This window comes from Cnephaeus nilssonii (assembly GCF_951640355.1).
Source record: "Cnephaeus nilssonii genome assembly, chromosome: 21".
NCBI classification, from domain to species: domain Eukaryota; kingdom Metazoa; phylum Chordata; class Mammalia; order Chiroptera; family Vespertilionidae; genus Cnephaeus; species Cnephaeus nilssonii.
Genome location: NC_137092.1, coordinates 12,388,282 through 12,408,520, shown reverse-complemented (window position 1 = coordinate 12,408,520; position 20,239 = coordinate 12,388,282). Strand labels below are relative to the sequence as shown.

The following is a 20,239-nucleotide window of genomic DNA, read 5'->3' as shown; positions in this document are numbered from 1 at the left end:
AAGTTTTAACATTTTATACATAAATGCCTTTAAAATATGCATTATTATATATTGTATTTTGCTGTTTTTTAAATAACAGGTTAAATTTCTTTTATTTTCGAACTTATTTTTAAAGAAAAAAATATTGCTCTCATGTCTGAAAACTTGCTGTACTCTTATTATTTGTAATTAGTTACAGGGAAAATTCTTATACATATATTTTTCCTTATCATTCCCTTATCTCCTTAGGTTCTATTCAGAGATGTTCAAATGCTGTAAAAGAGTATGCTCATTTTACATTTTAATTCATTTATACATCATCATAAAGTATGTACTGAATGAATGAATCATCATATTATCTTACATAATAATTATGCCAAACCAATGAAGCATGAATGCCTAATTCCTCACTTCCCCTCCAACACTGAGCTTTTGTTAAACACTCAATCTTTGACTATTTGTATGAAATGAATGAACACTGTAACATAAAAAGACAAGGTATTTGTTTTTGATTTTTTATTCTTTGATTAATAGTAAAATTGAACAGATTTTCAATTATTTTTTGCCATTTGTATTTCTTTTCTGGTGTGTGCATTGCCTCTATATGTTTGTTCTTTGCTCATCCTTTTTTTTTTTTTTAGTATGCTTGCATATTTTCTATTGATTTGTAAGGGCCTTTTTTCTATATTCCTAGTAAGTATTTTATAATTTACAGTACTATTTTTTATATAAAATTTTAACTTTTAATATATACATTTATCAATTTTTTTCTTTCATATTTCCATTTCCTCTTTTTCATTCAAAATAATTTCTTTCTCGAATTTGAAATAATAAATATTTTCCATAATACTTTTAGCGTGCTTTGAAAAATAATTTTATAATACAAAATAAAGGTTTTGAAAGGGAGAGGAACAAACTAAAATCCAATCATGAGATAAGATCCTGTCTCTAGCAAGGGCTTTAGGGTGCTGGGGATAGAGTGAAATTCACACAGTTCTCATGACTTCCCAGTGACCTCAGCAGTTTTTTTCTCTCATCCCCTGAAAGTAACAGAGCACAGGGGAGACAGACGCCTCTGATGAGTAAGTGACCTCAGAAAACCTCGTCATTAAACACTTTTTGCTATTAAATGTTGCCAAATCAATTGCAATCTAATAACCAAGGCTGAGGACGGAGTCCTCATGGTATTGCAACCATGCTACTGATTTATTACCTGCCCTGAAGTCACATTAATTGATGGTTGGGCGCTGCCTTGTCTGCAGACAGAGGCATAACCGGATAGCATCTCAGCCACATCATCCTAGGAATCCCTGAGCTGGGCTTCTGAGTCGTACTACCTGTGTGAGCCAGGGAATCAATATTCCGACCTCTCCTTCCATAACTAAGCCCTTTGGAACAACCTGAGAACCAACATCGCACCTGAGTAATATCGAGGCAGATCTCTGTTGGATGATATGGCCAGCACTTATCACTGTGCATGTCTGAATGGCAAACTCCTATCCGATTGCCTAAGTCACGTGAAAAAGCTATTTGCAATCTCTCAGCTGCTATGAAATGCTGGTGATGTGACTATATGCATATCTGTGTTCTCGATGCTGATGAGGGCATGCAAGCATGTCATATCCAGACTCTTGCTCCCAAGAAGTATTCAATCTCATAGCAGAGGCATAAGAGAGCAAATAGAAACCTGTAGGAACAGACCAAGTTCATACTTCATAGATATTTGAATGCTGGGGCAAGGAGTTTAGATTTTGTCCTGAATCAGTCCCCTAGAGAAGACTTTATTTAATGGTAGCGTGACTGTATAAATTATCCAAACTGAAACACAGTTGAGATAGAAAAGGAGGTTTATGATGATTTATGTTGGGACAAAAGGCATAATCCCAAACTGTCCCTGGTAAATGGGAATGGACAGTTACCCTATTCAATGGTCGTAGGTAGTTATTTTTAGAAGAATCTTAATGTGGATGAGATAGAGGGAGAAAAATCGGGAAGATGGGAAACAAACAGACAACAAGGTACCTACACACACACACACACACACACACACACAAAATTACCATAGAATATGTGTGTATGTTTATGCAAACATGCACACGTGTAGTCTATATTATTTGCACATCCAAATGCACAGACACAAACATATTTATATTTGCAACTGCATGTTAGCTGGCTTCGCCCTTCCCCTTATGACTTACTAATTTATTCCGTTGTGCTAGGCTCGGGGGAATTTTAGATTCTGCCCCAATTTTCCTGCCACTGACAGAAAAGAGAAGCTTTTTCTTCACAGGGCTCTTAGGGCTTCAATGTGCCTTCTTCTAATTAATTCATTCGTTTGCTTTGGGAAAATCTCCCTGTGGTGTTGTACACCAATCTGAACCAAACGTGAGCTCCTGCCCTAGCCCGTCATCTACTGAAAGCATCGGAGTAGACAAACCGTGCAAGCAGAGAAAACAATAATAAAAACTTAAGAACATAAGCCAAAACTGCCTTAAGAGATTTAAAGAGAGCCCTTCGAGGTTGCTGCACTGCCTCCCCGCCAGTTTCCCTGGCCCCCGTGTTTGGGAATCCCATGTGTGATTTTACGCTTTCCCTTCACGTAAAAGGGATTTGTCTGATTAAGTGGTGCAATGTGGAGCTCTCCGACCCCTCACCACAAACTCCTTCTTGGCTACATTTTCATGGTCAAACACATCAAGATGTTTAACAGAACAAAAAGGCCTGCAATAGAAATATAAAGTAACTAATTTGTAGAAAACCAAACCAAACCCAGATTTACCGTCCTTTGAAAAACGCTCTGACTTAACAATAACACCCATTTTTTTTTTCTGTTATTTATGAGTCCAGAGGCTTCATCATTTGAGGGTCCAGCATATCATAGGTCTCCCGTCAGGCTCTCTCTTTATATTACCTTGCTGACTGGCACAATACTCCCGTGAGATATTTCCCTCACTATTCATGTTTTTATACTAGAGAAAACAAGCACACGAACAAATTTAGAAATAAATTCAGTAACTTTCACAGGACACACAGCTGTCAGGCGGCTGAACCAGGATTGCTTCCTAGGTCTGTGTGACCCCAGGCTCCGAAAAATACTGGGATGCAGCAGGGGCCAGCACGTTTTTGGATAAAGGGCTGAGGAGTAAATATTTTAGGCTGTGGGAGGCATAGGGTCTCTGTCCCACTTACTTAACTCTGCCAACGCAGTGTGAAAATAGCCACAGATAATAAAGAAACGAGCACAGATGAACACCGAAATTGGAACTTAATATCCTTTTCAGGTGTTATAAAATATTCTCCTTTTGATATTTCTCCCCAAGCATTTAAACACCTAAAGCCATTCTTAGCCTGAAGGCTATACGAAACACACAGTGGGCATACTTGGGCTGCAGATCAAAGTCGATGGCCTCTGATAGCCTTGTGGAGTGATTTGGACTTGAACTTAAGTGGAGAAATGTGACGCCATCTCTGAATTATAGTCCAAAACAGGCTGCCAAGAGCCAGTGAGTTTATATCAGCTGCTATTGGGGTCCAAGGTAAAAAAACAACAGGATTTAAGAGGCCTCCAGGCTGGCACTTCCCACAGAGATGAGGCAGAAGATCAAAATAAACCCCCCCAACCCCACCACTCCTGTTTCTAACCAGCCCTATTCCTAGTCCAAGGTGGGTACCCTGATCCTCCTGGAGGGAGGCAGGAAGGAGCAGCCAGTCATCACCTGTCACAGGACCATGTGGGTGGCGGGAGGCAGTCCTCTCATGCCCAGGCTCTGTCTCACCTGCTGGGGCAGAGCCCAAGGCCAGGATAAAAGGGCCTCTGGACCAGGGCACCTCCATCCACTCCTGACGGACGGACCCTGTGCTGCTTGTGTACCCGGTGAGTGTCCACTGGGAATGGGGCAGGGCCTTCCATAGTGGGAGGCTCAGACCAGAGCAGGAGGGCAGGCAGGCAGGACCTTGGGCAGGGGGAGGCCACTGTGTCAGAGGAAGGGATTCAGGAAGTTTGGGGGAGGGGTACAGGAAAGGGTCTGGCACCCACTGGGGGCATAGAGAGAAAAGCTAGATGGCTGTGCCCTTGGGCTCCAGAGGAAACGAGCTGATCAGCAGCAGAGTGGGCCTCTCAGGACAGGGACACCGAAGCAAAGAACACTGTGCTCCACTCTGGCAGGTGCCATGAGGGAGCTCACCTTTGAAAACACAGGCCTGTCCTTGCCCACAAAGGAGGAGCAGGGTTGTGCAAGGAAGCTCAGGCTCCTGTGGGCTTGTTAAAGCCGCACATCCATAGCCCTGGGAGTTTGTTGATCGGGACACAGCAAGCCTGAGAATCACCAGGCCACCCCATCAACTCGGGTGGGAAGCAGAGACTTAAGCTCTGATTTGAGACCGGGGAGCTGAGCAATCAAGAGGTTTACCATGAGCTTACTGAGGTGGGTCATCTCCAAGACCCCTTGCAATGCCAATCTTACAGAATAAAGTCATCATGGAGGTAATGACAAGAGGGAACGATGACTGAATTTTTCCTTGAAGAAATTATATTCCCTTAAAGTGGCTGATAAGTAAAACTGCTTCCGATTGGGAGGGCATAGCTGGATTGAGTTCTATCACCACTGATGAGGCTTTAGACTCTTGGATGTGTTCGGTAATATTGTTTGGTCTTAACGTTACTTCTTCGAGCAATAGACGGAAGTTCATGTTTGACTTACAAGGATATACTATGGTTCCAAAGAGATGATGCAAGAGTAATGGGAAAACTACTCAAAGGAGTAAAACTACTGGAGGTTATAGCGATATTCAGAGAGCAAGAAGAGACTGGGGTGGTCTCTGGTGTGGGGCTGACTTGCTGTCTGACTCTCCCTCAGCTCCTGAACGCCCACCCGCCTGCCCGCCCGCCCAGATGTCCTGCCAGCAGAGCCAGCAATGCACCCCCAAGTGCCCTCCCAAGTGCTGCACCCCAAAATGTCCCCCTAAGTGTCCCCCCAAGTGCCCTCCAGTCTCTTCCTGCTGCAGTGTCAGCTCTGGGGGCTGCTGTGGCTCTGGGGGTGGGGGCTGCTGTAGCTCTGGGGGTGGTGGCTGCTGTAGCTCTGGGGGTGGGGGCTGCTGCCTGAGCCACCACAGGCCCCGCAGATCTCTCCGCCTCAGACACAGAAGCTCTGGCTGCTGCAGCTCAGGGGGCTCCAGCTGCTGCGGAGGGGGCTCTGGAGGGGGCTCCAGCTGCTGCGGAGGGGGCTCTGGAGGGGGCTCCAGCTGCTGCGGAGGGGGCAGTAGTCAGTCCTCCGGAGGCTGCTGCTGACCTTGATCCTGACCTCAATTTCCCCCTGAGCTCCCTGAATGGCAGAGGGGTCCTGGGAAACCTTGAACTCTGTTCTAGAAGTTCCCTCTACCCTGGTATCCAGAAGCCCAAAACCTCTCTCTAAAACCCGGTTTCTGACCTCCTTCCCCATATCTGTGACTGCCCTGGGAATCCCAAAGCACAGATCCTCTGTCCCTTGGAAGCTCACGTTATTGTATTCTCATGCTTGAATTGAAAAATAAATACAGAATCTGCTCACTAACTTGGTCTGGGCTGATTTCATTTCCTGTTGGGGCACCACTGTTCTATTCTCTAACCCTGCTGGTGGCTGAGAGGCCTCAGCGGACAGAGGACAGGGTGAAGAGTCAGGAGAGAAAAATGTGTGTTTTTGTATGTTTGCATTTTTCTTTATTTTTTTTTTTTGTTTTCCCCTTTAACCAAAATCCTGGAGCAGCAATAATTGCACACATTGCTCCTTTACATTTTGGTTCTCTTCACATGTCTAACTCTGTCCCTCAGGCATGGCCAGGTGACAGACATCCTCCTCCTTCTTCCCACCATTCTCTCCTCACTCCCCATTCCACACCCTTCTCTTCATCAATCTCCATCTGACTCTTTCTTCAGTTCAAATAAACATGCATGTGTGCATGTGTGTGTGCACACACATACACACCTACACACACACACACACATATATATGTATAAATCCTTCTTTTTAAAAATTTTAAAATCACTTTTATTGTTGTATACTTACATGCAATAAAATTCACTAATTTTCAATATACAATTCAATGAGTTTTGTCAAATTTATGCAGTCATATAACTACAAGTGCAATCAACACCTAAAAATGTATTTGGTGGCTATAATTATTTGGAGAAAATTTTAAGAATAACACAAAATCCATAATATATAGAGGAAAATGTGGATATGTGTAATCTATGTCATTAAATGCTAACAATTAAATTCAAAATGGTAGAAAGCACCATTAAAAATATGGGAGGATAGAAAATTAACTTGGTGAGAAATTCTAAGCTTTCCTTCTAAGATCAGGTATAAATCAAGGATGTTCCCTTTCACCACTCCTTTTCAATATGGTATTGGAAGTTCTAGCTAATACAATAAGACAAAAAATAAATTAAGGGTATATAGACTGGGAAGGAGGTAGTAAACTGCTGTTGTTCACAGATGCCATAATCATCTGCGTAGAATCAACAAATCTCACTGACATTGCGTCTTTCGTACATTTTCCTATAGCGAAAATGTTCCTCTATTATCTCTATAGAGGAACTAGAGAGCAAATTGGCATTGCCTTGCACAGTAGAATAATTTGTTTCCCCAAACTCTTGCACAGGGGAAGAGGGTGAGCCTGTGGATGAGAAGCAGGAAGGAGAAGAGACTGTTAGAGGGTCAAGCCTGGGGCACATGTTGGGGAGGACCCTGTGGAAATGAGCCTCTGGGTCAAGCAGGCTGGATGACCTTACAGAACAGGAGCGTTTGGAAGTCAGTAGGAATCTCTAGCGTCACTGCTTTGTTCCTCCATGGGCACAGACATCCTGAAGGATTTTTGTATTTGAGCATTTTCAGATATTAAGACTAGTGTCAATTTAGCAGATAGATGCTCCCTCCATGTCTAGAGGGCAACATTATTTTTAAATAAGGAAATAATTAAAGGAAGGCAAATTTGACCTAAGGGGATTTATGAGAAGAAAGTCTCCCTCCAGAAGCATACAAAATAATTCTCCAGAGCTTGAGATGAGGTACACATGACACAATAATAATGTGTTATGTGGGTCATAATGGGCAAGGATAACCAATATCTTGTGAAATATATGTGTACACATGACTACTGGTATTTTTGACTGTTTAGCCATTATATAAGATAATTATATACATATATATACACACACTAGTATATATATATATGTATATATATGTATGTGTTTGTATAGATGTATATAATTATCTTATATAATAAAAGCCTAATATGCTAAGTGTCCGGTCAGCCGGTCAGCCGGTCAGCCGTTCAACCAATCAAAGTGTAATTTTATATAATAAAGAGGTAATATACAAATTGACCATCATGCCCTCATAAGATGGCAGTGCCCACAGTGGGGGCAGGGCTGGCTGCTCCGCATGCCGGCCACCAGAGTCCCCTCAGCCCCGCCAGGGGCCTCGGGTCCTCCTGCACCCCCCACTGACTGACAGCTCGCCCAGGCTCCTCCAATGAGCTGCCCATCTCTCTCTTCCTCTCTCCCCCAAAGCTGAAGCCTGAATGTGGTGTCCAACAAATTGGAAGTTATAACTCACATCCTTGAGAGTATCCTCCATTCCTCAGCTGGAGCCGGCCGCTCTGGACACCTGACGCCAGAGTCCCCTCAGCCCCACCTGAGGCCTTGGGTACTCCTGCACCCTCCACTGACTGAGGCTCAGGCAAGCCTTGGGTGGTGGCTGCCCAGCCACCCAGGGTCAGCCCAAGGTGCAGGCAAGCTGCTGATGGTGGCTGCCCAGCCACCCAGGGCCGGCCTAAGGCTCAGGTAACTAGGGCTGGCTGAGGCTTGCACTGCCGGCAGTGGCAGCAGCAGAGGTGTGATGGGGGTGTCACCTTCCCCTGATTGCCAGGTCGCCTCCCACCACTGAGGCCTCCTGGACTGTGAGAGGAGGCAGGCCGGGCTGAGGGAAATCCCTGCCCCCCGCCCCTCCCCCTCTCCCCCCCCCCCCCTGCTTCCAGTGCATGAATTTTCATGCACCGGGCCTCTAGTATGCTAGTGATATGCTAAGGCGCTCAACGACTTGCTATGACGTGCACTGACCACCAGGGGGCAGATGCTCCAACAGGTAGGTTAGGTTGCTGCTGGGGTCCAGCTGATCAGGACTGAGCGAGATGGGCTGGACATGCCCTGGAGCCCTCCAGTGGTCCCTCCCCGGCTGGCCAACCTCCCACATCCCTTCCCAGCCCAGATCATGCACTAGTGGGGTCCCTTGGCCTGGCCTGCACCCTCTCAGAATCCAGGCTGAGGGACCCCCTCCCCTCTGCCCCAACTGAGTGCACTGGGCCTCTAGTATATTATATAGAAACAGACTATATATGTGTGTGTGTGTGTGTGTGTGTGTGTGTGTGTGTGTGTGTGTGTATAGAATCCACCTTATCTATTATTTTTAGCATCTGATAGCACAAGGTTCATGGCCTTCCCTGAAACTCCACTGATTCCCATCTGTCATGGTTTCTCTTTGATTCTCATCTTCTTTGGGATCCAAACATGTTCTTTCTTCACCATCTCCCACTACAGAAGTAATTAGCATGACCTTTAAGGTGATGATAATCTGCTTTGAACTAAGACTCACAGAAGACTTTAAATTTCTCTGGATGTTTAGGAAGCTATATATAGGGCTCCACAGTGTGTTCAGGATCAAGGCCAGAATTTTTGACTGACATCCAAAACTCTGATAAATATTCGTACAACTACCAATGTGCAAATACAGAACTTTGTAAAACTTATCCAATTTCTATATTACTTCCCAGGAAGAACTGGTATTCTGCCTCTACTGTAAACATGTCTCTCCCTACCCTACTCCTATGCTTTATTCCATGATATTTCCTTTCTGAGACAATGCAGTTCAATTACCACTTGCTCCATTATCCTTTACGAACATATCTTACAAATGAGAATTTAATAAACCCTTTAACAGCACAACTTGTGCCCTATTCTTATTCCCCATCAGCAACTAGTACAAGGCTTTACACATATGGGTGGTTAATAGATTTTTAATAATCTTTTCACTACATTAGCATCCACTTTACAGTTTACAAATAGTTGTTCCTATGACCTATGTCATCCTCATCAGGGGACCACACTCTGAGACAGACAGAGAGAGAGGTGTGATGGCCACATCACCCTACAGAGGTAGATCTGCCACTCTCTCAGCAGGGCATGGCATTAGCTCAGGTTGTTGCTATGGGTTCCTATGTGGGCGTGACCAGGATATCCATGCCTAGGCTCACACAGGAGCCCAGCTTCTGATTCCTAGAATGATGGGGTGAAGAGGTCATCTGGTCCACACCTCTGCCTCCAGGCAGGGCAGCACCAAACTATCAATGTGCTTCGACTTAAGTAATGAATTAGCAGTGTGGTTATAACTGTAGCATTTGGACTGAGGCCATTCACACATTTTTATTTAAAACTAGAGGCCTGGCGCATGAAACTCATATGCAGGTAGGGTTCCTAGGCCTGGCCGGTGATCAGGGCCAATTGGGGCCTTCCGGCTGCCAGCTGGGGCCTTCCTTCCCCAGCTGCCGGCTGGGTCCTTCTTTCATTCCGTGCCGTCCCCTGGTGGTCAGCGCACATCATAGCGAGCAATCAGTCTCCCAGTCGAACTCCCATGGGGACAATTTGCATATTAGGCTTATATATATATATATGGACATTGACTGACCCTTTGGCCTTAGTTATTGGTTATGGGTTTGGGACCATTCAAGAAACATTTTTTACTAGCAAAGGTTTTCTGAAGTCACCTAGTCATTCAAAGGGTCTCTTACATCATCAGTTTGACATCTTTGCAAGGAACCAAAGGGCACACTGCTGAAATATCTGGGAAATAATTCAGATTCAATTCATTTTCCTGTGTCTTTCCTCTCTCCTTCCTTCTGAGTTATGAACTAGAATATTCACAAATTTAGGGCGTTTTTTCTCCCTGAAAATCTTTCTTTTAAATCATAAATGATAAAATAATACTCTATAAGAAATAGAATATAGAAATGGTAATTGCCTATTAAGTAAAATATAGTAATAATAAAAATGGCACAAATCCTATAATATGTGAAGGAAAAGTTAGATAAATTATATAGAATTTTAATTTTATATGGCAAACTATACCCCATATAAGACACAAAGACAAATAATCAACTGGAAAAAAATATAATACATGTGCCAGGTATGGAATTAATGTCCCTAATTTAAAAATATATCATATAAATTAAAATGAAAATAAGAATACCAAAGAAATCTAATGGACAAGGACAGGGGTAGGCCATTCTCTTTCTCTTTCTCTCACAGACACACACACACACACACACACACACACACACACACACACACACACAATTTGGTAATATGTTCAATGTTATCAATATTAAAAAAAAACTTCAAACAAATCAATGAAGAAATATCTTGTATTTTGATATGTAGTTTAGCAGATCCATTTTTTGTTTGTTTCAAAATAATAATGCTTGTAATCTCTAGCAAAGCTCAGGATGTGTGAGAATGTATGGTAACACACATTTTTATTTGGGGTGGCAATATAAATTGGAAAAATTATTCTGGGTGGCAGTTTGTACTTACTGGTGTATAATCAATTTAAATTTAAAATGAATATATCCTTGTACACAATAATTTTTCCAAGAATTTAGCTTAAGAAAATAAAAATATGTACAGGAGAGCAACATGTACAATAATATTCATTGCAGAAAATTAGATATAAGGGATTAGCCAGAAGGAGGATAAATAATTAATAAGCTATAAGTGTTTAAATAGTTATATAAATATTAAAGTTATAAAAGTCTCTCCCTTAAGTTATTAATTAATAGAAAAAATAGTGGGGGGATTCCCAGATGGCCTGCAGAGTGGCCCGAAGCTGCGTCTGCTTGCTCCTAACTCTTGACCGGACTTGCAGCTAAGCTGCAGAGCAATTGGCTTGAGAGACCAGTGGAAGTGTAGCTGATATGAAACGTTGAGAACAGGGGACAGGGAGGTGAGAGGGGAGGAGATGCAGAGAGGGTGAGCACCCTCATGCAGTTACTCAGCTGGGAAGTTGGAGGGATATTAGGGCAGCAGAGCCCTCTCTCTCCATGATTGTGGGGTCTCAGCCCCACACAGGGATCCCAATCCAGAGCCATAGGGAAGGGAAGGGGAGCCCACCTAGCACCAGGCGGTAAGAATCAGTGAGGGTCCCTGCACACATGCATAACCAAATCCAGGCAAGAAGAAACATCGGACACGCACAAATCAGACATCTACAGGAACAAAGCACTCTTAAAGTGTCCAGTTCAGGAAAGACAAAGAAAGCCTGGAGGACTGTCACAGATAGGAGGAGACTAATGGATTGGATCCTAATTGGATTCGCTAGCAATGACAATGTCTTTTTCTATAAAGGACATTAGAGGCATAAGTGGCAACTTTGAACAAGGTCTGTAGATACTGAGGCCTCAGGAGCCCAGGAGTTGAGGACAGAGTAGGAGAAAGATAATGTAGGAATAAAACTCAGGCAAGGCAAGAGCAAATGCAGAATCATCCTTTTATTGTTTCACATCAGGCTGGTGTGTGAACACACATAGCTGTGCAGGGGCACAGGTCTGCGCTGTAGGGTACTCAGGGCAGCCACACATATGGGCATATGGGGAAAGAAGTTGGGAAGTGGGTTTGGGGGAGAGGTTTGGGCTCCAGGACACCGGGATACAGGGATCCTCGGCACCAGAATTCAGAGGCCTCACCCAGACCTCTCAGCAGCAGGCAGGCCCAGCAGGAGGAGCAGGGGGAGGAGAGGACTGGCCATTGGTAGCCCCCCAGTCAGCTCTTCTTGGCTCAGAGTCCACTTCAGCAGCAGCCTCCAGAGGACTGACTACTGCCCCCTCCACAGCAGCTGGAGCCCCCTCCAGAGCCCCCTCCGCAGCAGCTGGAGCCCCCTCCAGAGCCCCCTCCACAGCAGCTGGAGCCCCCTGAGCTGCAGCAGCCAGAGCTTCTGTGTCTGAGGCGGTGAGACCTGCGGGGCCTGTGGTGGCTCAGGCAGCAGCCACCACCCCCAGAGCTGCAGCAGCCACCACCCCCAGAGCTACAGCAGCCCCCACCCCCAGAGCCACAGCAGCCCCCAGAGCTGACACTGCAGCAGGAAGAGACTGGAGGGCACTTGGGGGGACACTTAGGGGGACATTTTGGGGTGCAGCACTTGGGAGGGCACTTGGGGGTGCATTGCTGGCTCTGCTGGCAGGACATCTGGGCGGGCAGGCGGGCGGGCGTTCAGGAGCTGAGGGAGAGTCAGACAGCAAGTCAGCCCCACACAGAGGCCACCCCTGCCCCTTTCTCCTCCTTCTTGTTCTCTAAGCATCATTTCTAGCCCCTTTATTTTGAAATGTGTAAGTGGAGTATTTGATAATTAAACCCTGAAAGGTTTGTTATTTCTAATAGATAGGCAAACACTCTCAGACTTCCTCCTTTGAGCCTCCCAACTTCTACTTAAGGTAGGCAGGGATTAATATATCTTTTACAAAGAAGGAAACTGAGATAAAAATCAATAAGAAAAAAACTGCTATCATTAAATATCTAGTAAGTGAAGGTCATTTTTTCCATCATTTCAGCCAGAAACCTGAAATTGCAGTTAAGAAAATTGAGAGAGTAAATATCTCTTAAAAAAAGGAAATTCATGATTGTACCTTCCTAGATAGTTTTGTTCTGTAAAGACTTAGGCATGCAGGTTGGAAATAGTCTGTGAGGCCCGCTGGTTATTACTGCAAATGCTAAAGAGCAGGAGTTTTTGAACGTTTAGGGGATTTGAGCTCAGACACCCTGGCTCTTGCCTGATGCTCTCAAGTTTTCAGCACACCAAGGCCTTGCATAAACATCTCGGCCCAGTGATTCTCACGTTATTGTGCCTGACTTCTTAAGCAGAATCCCAGTTCCATTTCAGGTCCACAGATATGTGGGTTTTCTAAAGCCCCAAAGGATCCTCTGGTCAGCTCTCTCTATTGGTGGAGAACCACCATCCCCAGCATTTTTGCATGGAGGGTTGTGATCTTACTCTCAAAGGTAAAGGCTCCTCGTGAAAATGGCTCACCAAGAGCCTTATGGTCAAGGCTGCAGTTCATCTGACCTCAGAGCATAGCCAATAGGATCTAAATTCGGTCCAGCACAAACACACAGACATCCAGTTCTCCCTCATGGTCCCAGTTGGTCCACTCCCACCATGCACATCCTCCCTCAGTCTTCCTCAGGCCCCTCTCCCTCTATCTACAAGGCCTCCAACACCCCTAGCTTCTGCCCCACCTGCCCACCAGCTCTGGTCTGAGCCTCCCTCTTGGGAGGCCCTGCTCCATTCCCAGTGGACACTTACCGGGCACACAAGCAGCACAGGATCCGTCACTACCTCAGGAGGGAGTGAATGCAGATGCTCTGGTCCAGAGGCCCTTTTATCTTGGTCTTGGGCTCTGCCCTAGCAAGTGAGACAGGGCCTGGGCATGAGAGGACCGCCCCCTGCCACCCACATGGGTCCTGTAACCCGTGACTGGATGATGACTTGCAGTTCCTCCCCTGCTTCCTTCTAGGGGATCCAGCACAGCTGCTTCTGGACTACATACGACCCAGCAATTCCACTCCTGGGTATTTATCCTAAAAAATCCAAAATACCAATTTAAAAAGATACAGGTACCCCATGTTCATTGCAGCAGTATTTACAATAGCCAAGATATGGAAGCACCCTCAGTGTCCCTCAATAGACCAAAGGATAAAGAAGATGTGGTACATATAGAAAATGGCATATTACTCAGCCATAAAGAACAATGAAATCCTGCTCTTTTTTGACAATGTGGATGGACCTAGAGGCTATTATGCTAAGTGAAATAATACCATATGATTTCATTTATGTATGGAATCTAAAAAACAAAGCAAATGAATAAACAAAACAGAAACAAACTCATACAGAGAACATATTGATGGTTGCCAGATTAGAGGGAGGTTGGGGAAAAAGGTGAAGGGACTGAGAAAAATGAATTGGCAGTTATAAAAATAGTTCAGCATTGGGATGTAAAATACAGCATAGATAATATAGTCAATAATGTTGTAATAACTGTGTATCATGTCAGATGGGTACTAGACTAATTGGGTGATCATGTCATAAGTTATATAAATAATCACTATGTTGTACACCTGAAACTAATTTAATATTATATATCAACTTAAAAAAATCATAAGGAAGAGAAAATACAAAAACAAACAAACAGACACACAGTAAAAAACGGAAATGGGGGAGAAAAGTCCTACACTCATTTCCTACCTTAGTCATCCTGGAGGTTATTGCCTCGCTTACTTTTAGGACTTGAGTTCCCAACCTCTCCTTTCTTGCCTCCCAGATCTTAATTCAATGGCTCTGGGCAATCTCGTTTAAACCAAATTTCATAGAATCCTCCAAGTCTTTATCATTGTATATGTAAGTGTGTGTGCATGTGCATGTACATGTGTGTGCATATGTGCGTGGATTATAGCCATGAAGACCCTGGTTAAAGATTCAGATCTAATAGAGAATCCCTGTTCTCCACCTATTCACTGTATGATCTTGTGATAATTTCTGCATCCTTCTTGTCCTGTTTTGTTGATCTATAGTAGAGGTAATAAAAAATAACTCTTCAGGGGGATGTGAGAGTCAGTGAGCTAATGCAAAGAAAATCTCTGGCAGAGAGTTATAACATGCTATATTTTCTTAAAAAAATGCCAACACATTAATTTAAAAAAATTATAGCTGCTTTCCAAGAAGAGCAGATCTGGTTAGAAAATTTGGGAAGAATTGTTATATTTATAATTTTCCATTCCATTCAGACTCAAATATGGTATATGTTTATTTATTTTTATATCCTGTAAAGTTTTTTTAAGTCTTCTCATTTTATAAAAAATACTTAATACTAAAATTATATTTTACATCATGTATATTATGCTGTTTTAAATAGCTATTTCTAAAATTATATTTTAATATATATTGGTAGCCAATATAAATCTAATTTATTATGTCTTCTGATCTTGTATCCTGCAACTTTTCTAACTCTTACTATTATTTTAATTTTCTATAATAATCGTTCTTATGATATAATTTTCTTTATTAAATTGTTTCTTCTTAGGTGACATTCTTTGAAGTTCAATTACTATATAAAAGAGTATACTACATTTAAATTTTAACTTGTATACATAACAATAATGTTGAATAATGAATCATCAAATTTCCATTCAAATGGTCACGCCAATTTATATTTCCAATAACACAAGACCCATTTTTTTAATCACCTTTAGCAAAACTGAGTTTTGTTATTTATTTTAAGTCTTTTTCAATTCAATATAAAGGAATAAATCTAATAGACCTCATCCCTGAAAAGTCATCCTTGTTTTATATGTAGTTCTTTGGTTATTTATATATACACAAACATGAAGTAATAAATGTCTAAATTTATTGGTCATTTGTATTTCTTTCTAAGCTATTTGTCCATGTGCTTTGCCTATTAGTTTGTAGATAGGTTTGCTTATTTTCTACAAAATTGCAAGAACTTACTGTTTATTATGAGTTTTAATTTATTACTGACTTGTGTGTTTTCTTTTTCCTCAGCTCATGATTTTTTAAAATCTTTCTTATGATGCTTTCTACCATAAAGATATTTTTTTCTATATGGTCAAATTGATCAGTATTTTTTGCCATGCTTAAAATATTTTACCCAAATAATTATAAAGGAACAATTAGGTACATATGCTAGTAATTTTGGAGTGTTAGTTTATTGTTGCTACTGTAAATAGAGACTTGTAAATAGTGCTGGCTCTGAATTTGAGTTAATTTTCACCAGGTCTCAGCATTCTTCCCTCCTATGTTTTGAGATTATGAGATCCCACTGACACAAGAATCATACTCTTCAGAAAATCAATTATTTGCTAGTGCACATTGTTTAAATGGTACCCAAGCCATTGAGCTCTAACACCAGTCCTGAGGATGTTCCATCATGCTGCTATGTTATCCCCTAAACCCAAGTCAGATCAAATGACCATAGGTGATGCCCTTGGTGGTGACAGAGGCATACACAGAATAGCTCCTAAGTCTCATCACCTTTAGAATGGATGAGCTGGGCTCCTGAATCAGAGCTGCCTGTGTGAGCAAAGTAATCAATATTTGACTACACTCTCAGGAAACAACATGAGCCATGACCAGGCAGTTCAGTGGCAGAATTTTGCAGGGTGATAAGGCTAGTGCATTGTAATGTGAATACTCCAGAGTGAGAATTCTGATGATGATGGCTTAAGTCATACTAGAAGTAAAGCTAATGCTAATATTAATAAATAGATTTTTAAATGGATGTCCATTGAATGCATAGCCCTGTGTTAGGAGCTGCGGATGGATACAGAGATATAAGACCCAAGCCAGGGATTCAAGAAGAGTTTATTATAAGTGTTTTTGAGACAAAGGACTCATAACAGATACACAGCAAGTTATATTTGAGTAGCACTGTTTTCGAAGTGCATAGATTATGGAATAAAGCAGGGAAGTTTGACAGGAAGGAGCAAATTCAAAGTAAAGCACACAGCCCATTTAAGCTAAGGAAGAACATTTCTAAAGGGAGGTAGCAAGGCCTACACTGGAGATATAGCAAAGAGTCATATTGCATAGGCCTAAAGCATCAGTCAGTAGAGATGGGAACTCATCAAGAATCCAGTGGTGACCCCAAGATGAAACTTACTTACTGATCTGGGGCAATTATTCCTGAGGGTGTGGGATGGAATCCAATGAGAAATATAACTCAATGAAGAGTTGAAACCCAAGGTAAATAGAACAAAGGAGAAATAAGGCCGAAAATTTTTTTTCTCTGGGCAGACAAATTTAGGGAAAGCTGGATACTAGGTGATATTGGATGCTGAGAGAACCATGGTAATGTGTGTGTGTGTGTATGTATGTGTATATTTAGTGTCTCCTATACTCTCTGTAATTTCTAAATAGAATTATACACAAGGTCACATGCACATATCTTCACTGCATACTAGTAGGGTTCGTACTGCACAACATGACCTAGATATTATGAAATCAACATCTATTCAGGCTCTAGGGAATTCCAGAGTTCATTCCCAAGCGTGGAGGCAAGTAGACTCTCTATGATAATTCTCCTTCATCTGGTAATTTAGTTTAGTTGTTTAATAACCTTGCAACACTATAAACTGGGCTGTTATTAACTGACTTACTATGAACCCAAATGCAAACTCTGGCCCTTTCTCTTAATCTAAAAATAGGAAGTCTCAATTTTTTTTCCCAAGGAAAGCCTGTGTTCATGTAGATAACTGAGTTAAGAGACTCACAAAACAGACAACAAATCACATGAAGTGTTAGACACTGCTGTTCTTTTTTTTAAGAAATATATATTTTATTGATTTTTTACAGAGAGGAAGGGAGAGGGATAGAGAGTTAGAAACATCGATGAGAGAGAAACATTGATCAGCTGCCTATTGCACACCCCGCACTGGGGATATGCCCGCAACCAAGGTACATGCCCTTTACCGGAATCGAACCTGGGACCCTTTAGTCCGCAGGCCGATGCTCTATCCACTGAGCCAAACCAGTTAGGGCAACACTGCTGTTCTTAAACATCCTCCTGCCTCCCCTCCACCAGGGCTGTCTGCTCCTCAGCTGCCTTACCTCCAGCAGTGCCCCCAGCACAGTCTCACTATCTCGTCACTACCTTCCATCCTTCCCATCTGTGGACTTGATTCCAGCCCTCCAGTATGATCCTTGAAAAATCTGAATTCTCACTCTAATTAGCAGATCAAGTCATCTCTCACTTTCTCCTCTATAAAACTTCATTCCTGGTTCACATTTTCTTATTTAAAAACCTAGCAATGAAACAGGAAGGTCTTGATTTTCTAATCAGATCCACTCTGCTTAGAAAGCAGCTATCATTTTTAAAAAAACGAGTATATTGGCATTTTTTAGAGAATATAGCATGTTATAACTCTCTGCCAGACATTTTCTTTGTGTTAGTTCACTGACTCTCCCATCCCCCTGAAGAGTTATTTTTTATTATCTCTACTATAGATCAACAAAACTGAGGACAGGTAGGATGCAGAAATTTTCACAAGATCATACAGTTAATAGGTGGCAGAACAGGGATTCTCTATTAGGTCTGAATCTTTAACCAGGGTCTTCATGTCTATAATACAATACATATGCACACACACATGTACATGCACATGCACGCACACTTACATATAAGGTAATAAAGACTTGGAGGATTCTATGAAACTTGGTTTAAACGAGATTGCCCAGAGCCATTGAATTAAGATTTGAGATGCAAGAAAGGAGAGGTTGGGAACTCAAGTCCTAAAACTAAGTGAGGCAATAACCTCCAGGATGACTGAGGTAGGGAATGAGTGCAGGAATTTTTCTCCCTGGTTTCCATTTTTTTTACTGTCTTTTTATTTTTTATTTTCTCTTCCTTATGATTTTTTAAATTTTTAAAAAATTTAGTTGACATACAATATTAGTTTCAGGTAATCAACATAGTGATTAGACACTTATATAACTTAGGAAATGATCACCCTGATTAGTCTAGTACCTATCTGACACCATACATAGTTATTACAATATTTTTAACTATATTCCCTATGCTGTATTTTACATCCCAATGCTGAACTATTTTTATAACTGCCAATTTGTTTTTCTCAATCCCTTCCACTTTTTCACCCATTTCCCCAACCTCCCTCTAATTTGGCAACCATCAATTTATTCTCTGGATCCATGAGTTTGTTTCTGTGTTGTTTATTCATTTGCTTTGTTTTTTAGATTCCATACATAAATGAAATCATATGGTATTATTCCACTTAGCATAATAGCCTCTAGGTCCATCCACATTGTCAAAAAAGAGCAGGATTTCCTTGTTCTTTATGGCTGAGTAATATGCCATTTTCTATATGTACCACATCTTCTTTATCCTTTGGTCTATTGATGGACACTTAGGGTGCTTCCATATCTTGAATATTGTAAATACTGCTGCAGTGAACATGGGGTACCTATATCTTTTTGAATTGGTATTTTGGATTTCTTAGGATAAATACCCAGGAGTGGAGTTGCTGGGTCGTATGTAGTCCAGAAGCAGCTGTGCTGGATCCCCTAGAAGGAAGCAGGGGAGGAATTGCAAGTCATCATCCAGTCACAGGTTACAGGACCCATGTGGGTGGCAGGGGGCGGTCCTCTCATGCCCAGGCCCTGTCTCACTTGCTAGGGCAGAGCCCAAGACCAAGATAAAAGGGCCTCTGGACCAGAGCATCTGCATTCACTCCCTCCTGAGGTAGTGACGGATCCTGTGCTGCTTGTGTGCCCGGTAAGTGTCCACTGGGAATGGAGCAGGGCCTCCCAAGAGGGAGGCTCAGACCAGAGCTGGTGGGCAGGTGGGGCAGAAGCTAGGGGTGTTGGAGGCCTTGTAGATAGAGGGAGAGGGGCCTGAGGAAGACTGAGGGAGGATGTGCATGGTGGGAGTGGACCAACTGGGACCATGAGGGAGAAGTGGATGGCTGTGTGTTTGTGCTGGACCAAATTTAGATCCTATTGGCTATGCTCTGAGGTCAGGTGAACTGAAGCCTTGACCATAAGGGTCTTGGTGAGCCATTTTCATGAGGAGCCTTTACCTTTGAGAGTAAGATCAGAACCCTCCATGCATAAATGCTGGGGATGGTGGTTCTCCACCAATAGAGAGAGCTGACCAGAGGAACCTTTGGGGCTTTAGAAAACCCACATATCTGTGGACCTGAAATGGAACTGGGATTCTGCTTAAGAAGTCAGGCACAATAACGTGAGAATCACTGGGCCGAGATGTTTATGCAAGGCCTTGGTGTGCTGAAAACTTGAGAGCATCAGGCCAGATGCAGGGTGTCTGAGCTCAATTCTCCTAACTTGCAAAAACTCCTACTCTTTAGCATTTGCAGTAATAACCAGCGGGCCTCACAGACTATTTCCAACCTGCATGCCTAAGTCTTTACAGAACAAAACTATCTAGGAAGGTACAATCATGAATTTCCTTTTTAAAAGAGAATATTGACACTCTGAACTGTTTTCTTAACTGCAGAGTTTCAGGCTTCTGGTTGAAATGATGAAAAAAGAATGATCTTCACTTACTAGATATTTAATGATGGCAGATTTTTTTTATTACTGTTTTTTATCTCAGTTTCCTTCTTTGTAAAAGATATATTAATCCCTGCCTA

General features: G+C 42.5%; 2 protein-coding genes across 2 annotated transcripts in view; one reads left to right on the top strand and one right to left on the bottom strand.

Annotated features, from left to right (window-relative positions):
• LOC307093525 (late cornified envelope protein 3A-like) overlaps positions 1 to 5,266 on the top strand; it is a gene marked incomplete at both ends in the record, with an annotated part of 51,623 nt that extends 46,357 nt beyond the window's left edge. Inside the window, one exon of the mRNA XM_079761693.1 lies at positions 4,888 to 5,266. Coding sequence (XP_079617819.1) covers positions 4,888 to 5,266 — 379 coding nt within the window. The remainder of the gene's footprint in view (positions 1 to 4,887) is intronic.
• A 6,588-nt stretch (positions 5,267 to 11,854) lies between these two features.
• Positions 11,855 to 12,250, bottom strand: LOC307093526 (uncharacterized protein; the record flags this gene model as incomplete). The annotated part of the gene is made up of 1 exon (XM_079761695.1): positions 11,855 to 12,250. The coding sequence occupies one exon, from the start codon at positions 12,248 to 12,250 to the stop codon at positions 11,855 to 11,857; it is 396 nt and encodes a 131-aa protein (XP_079617821.1).
• Positions 12,251 to 20,239: the final 7,989 nt, after the last annotated feature.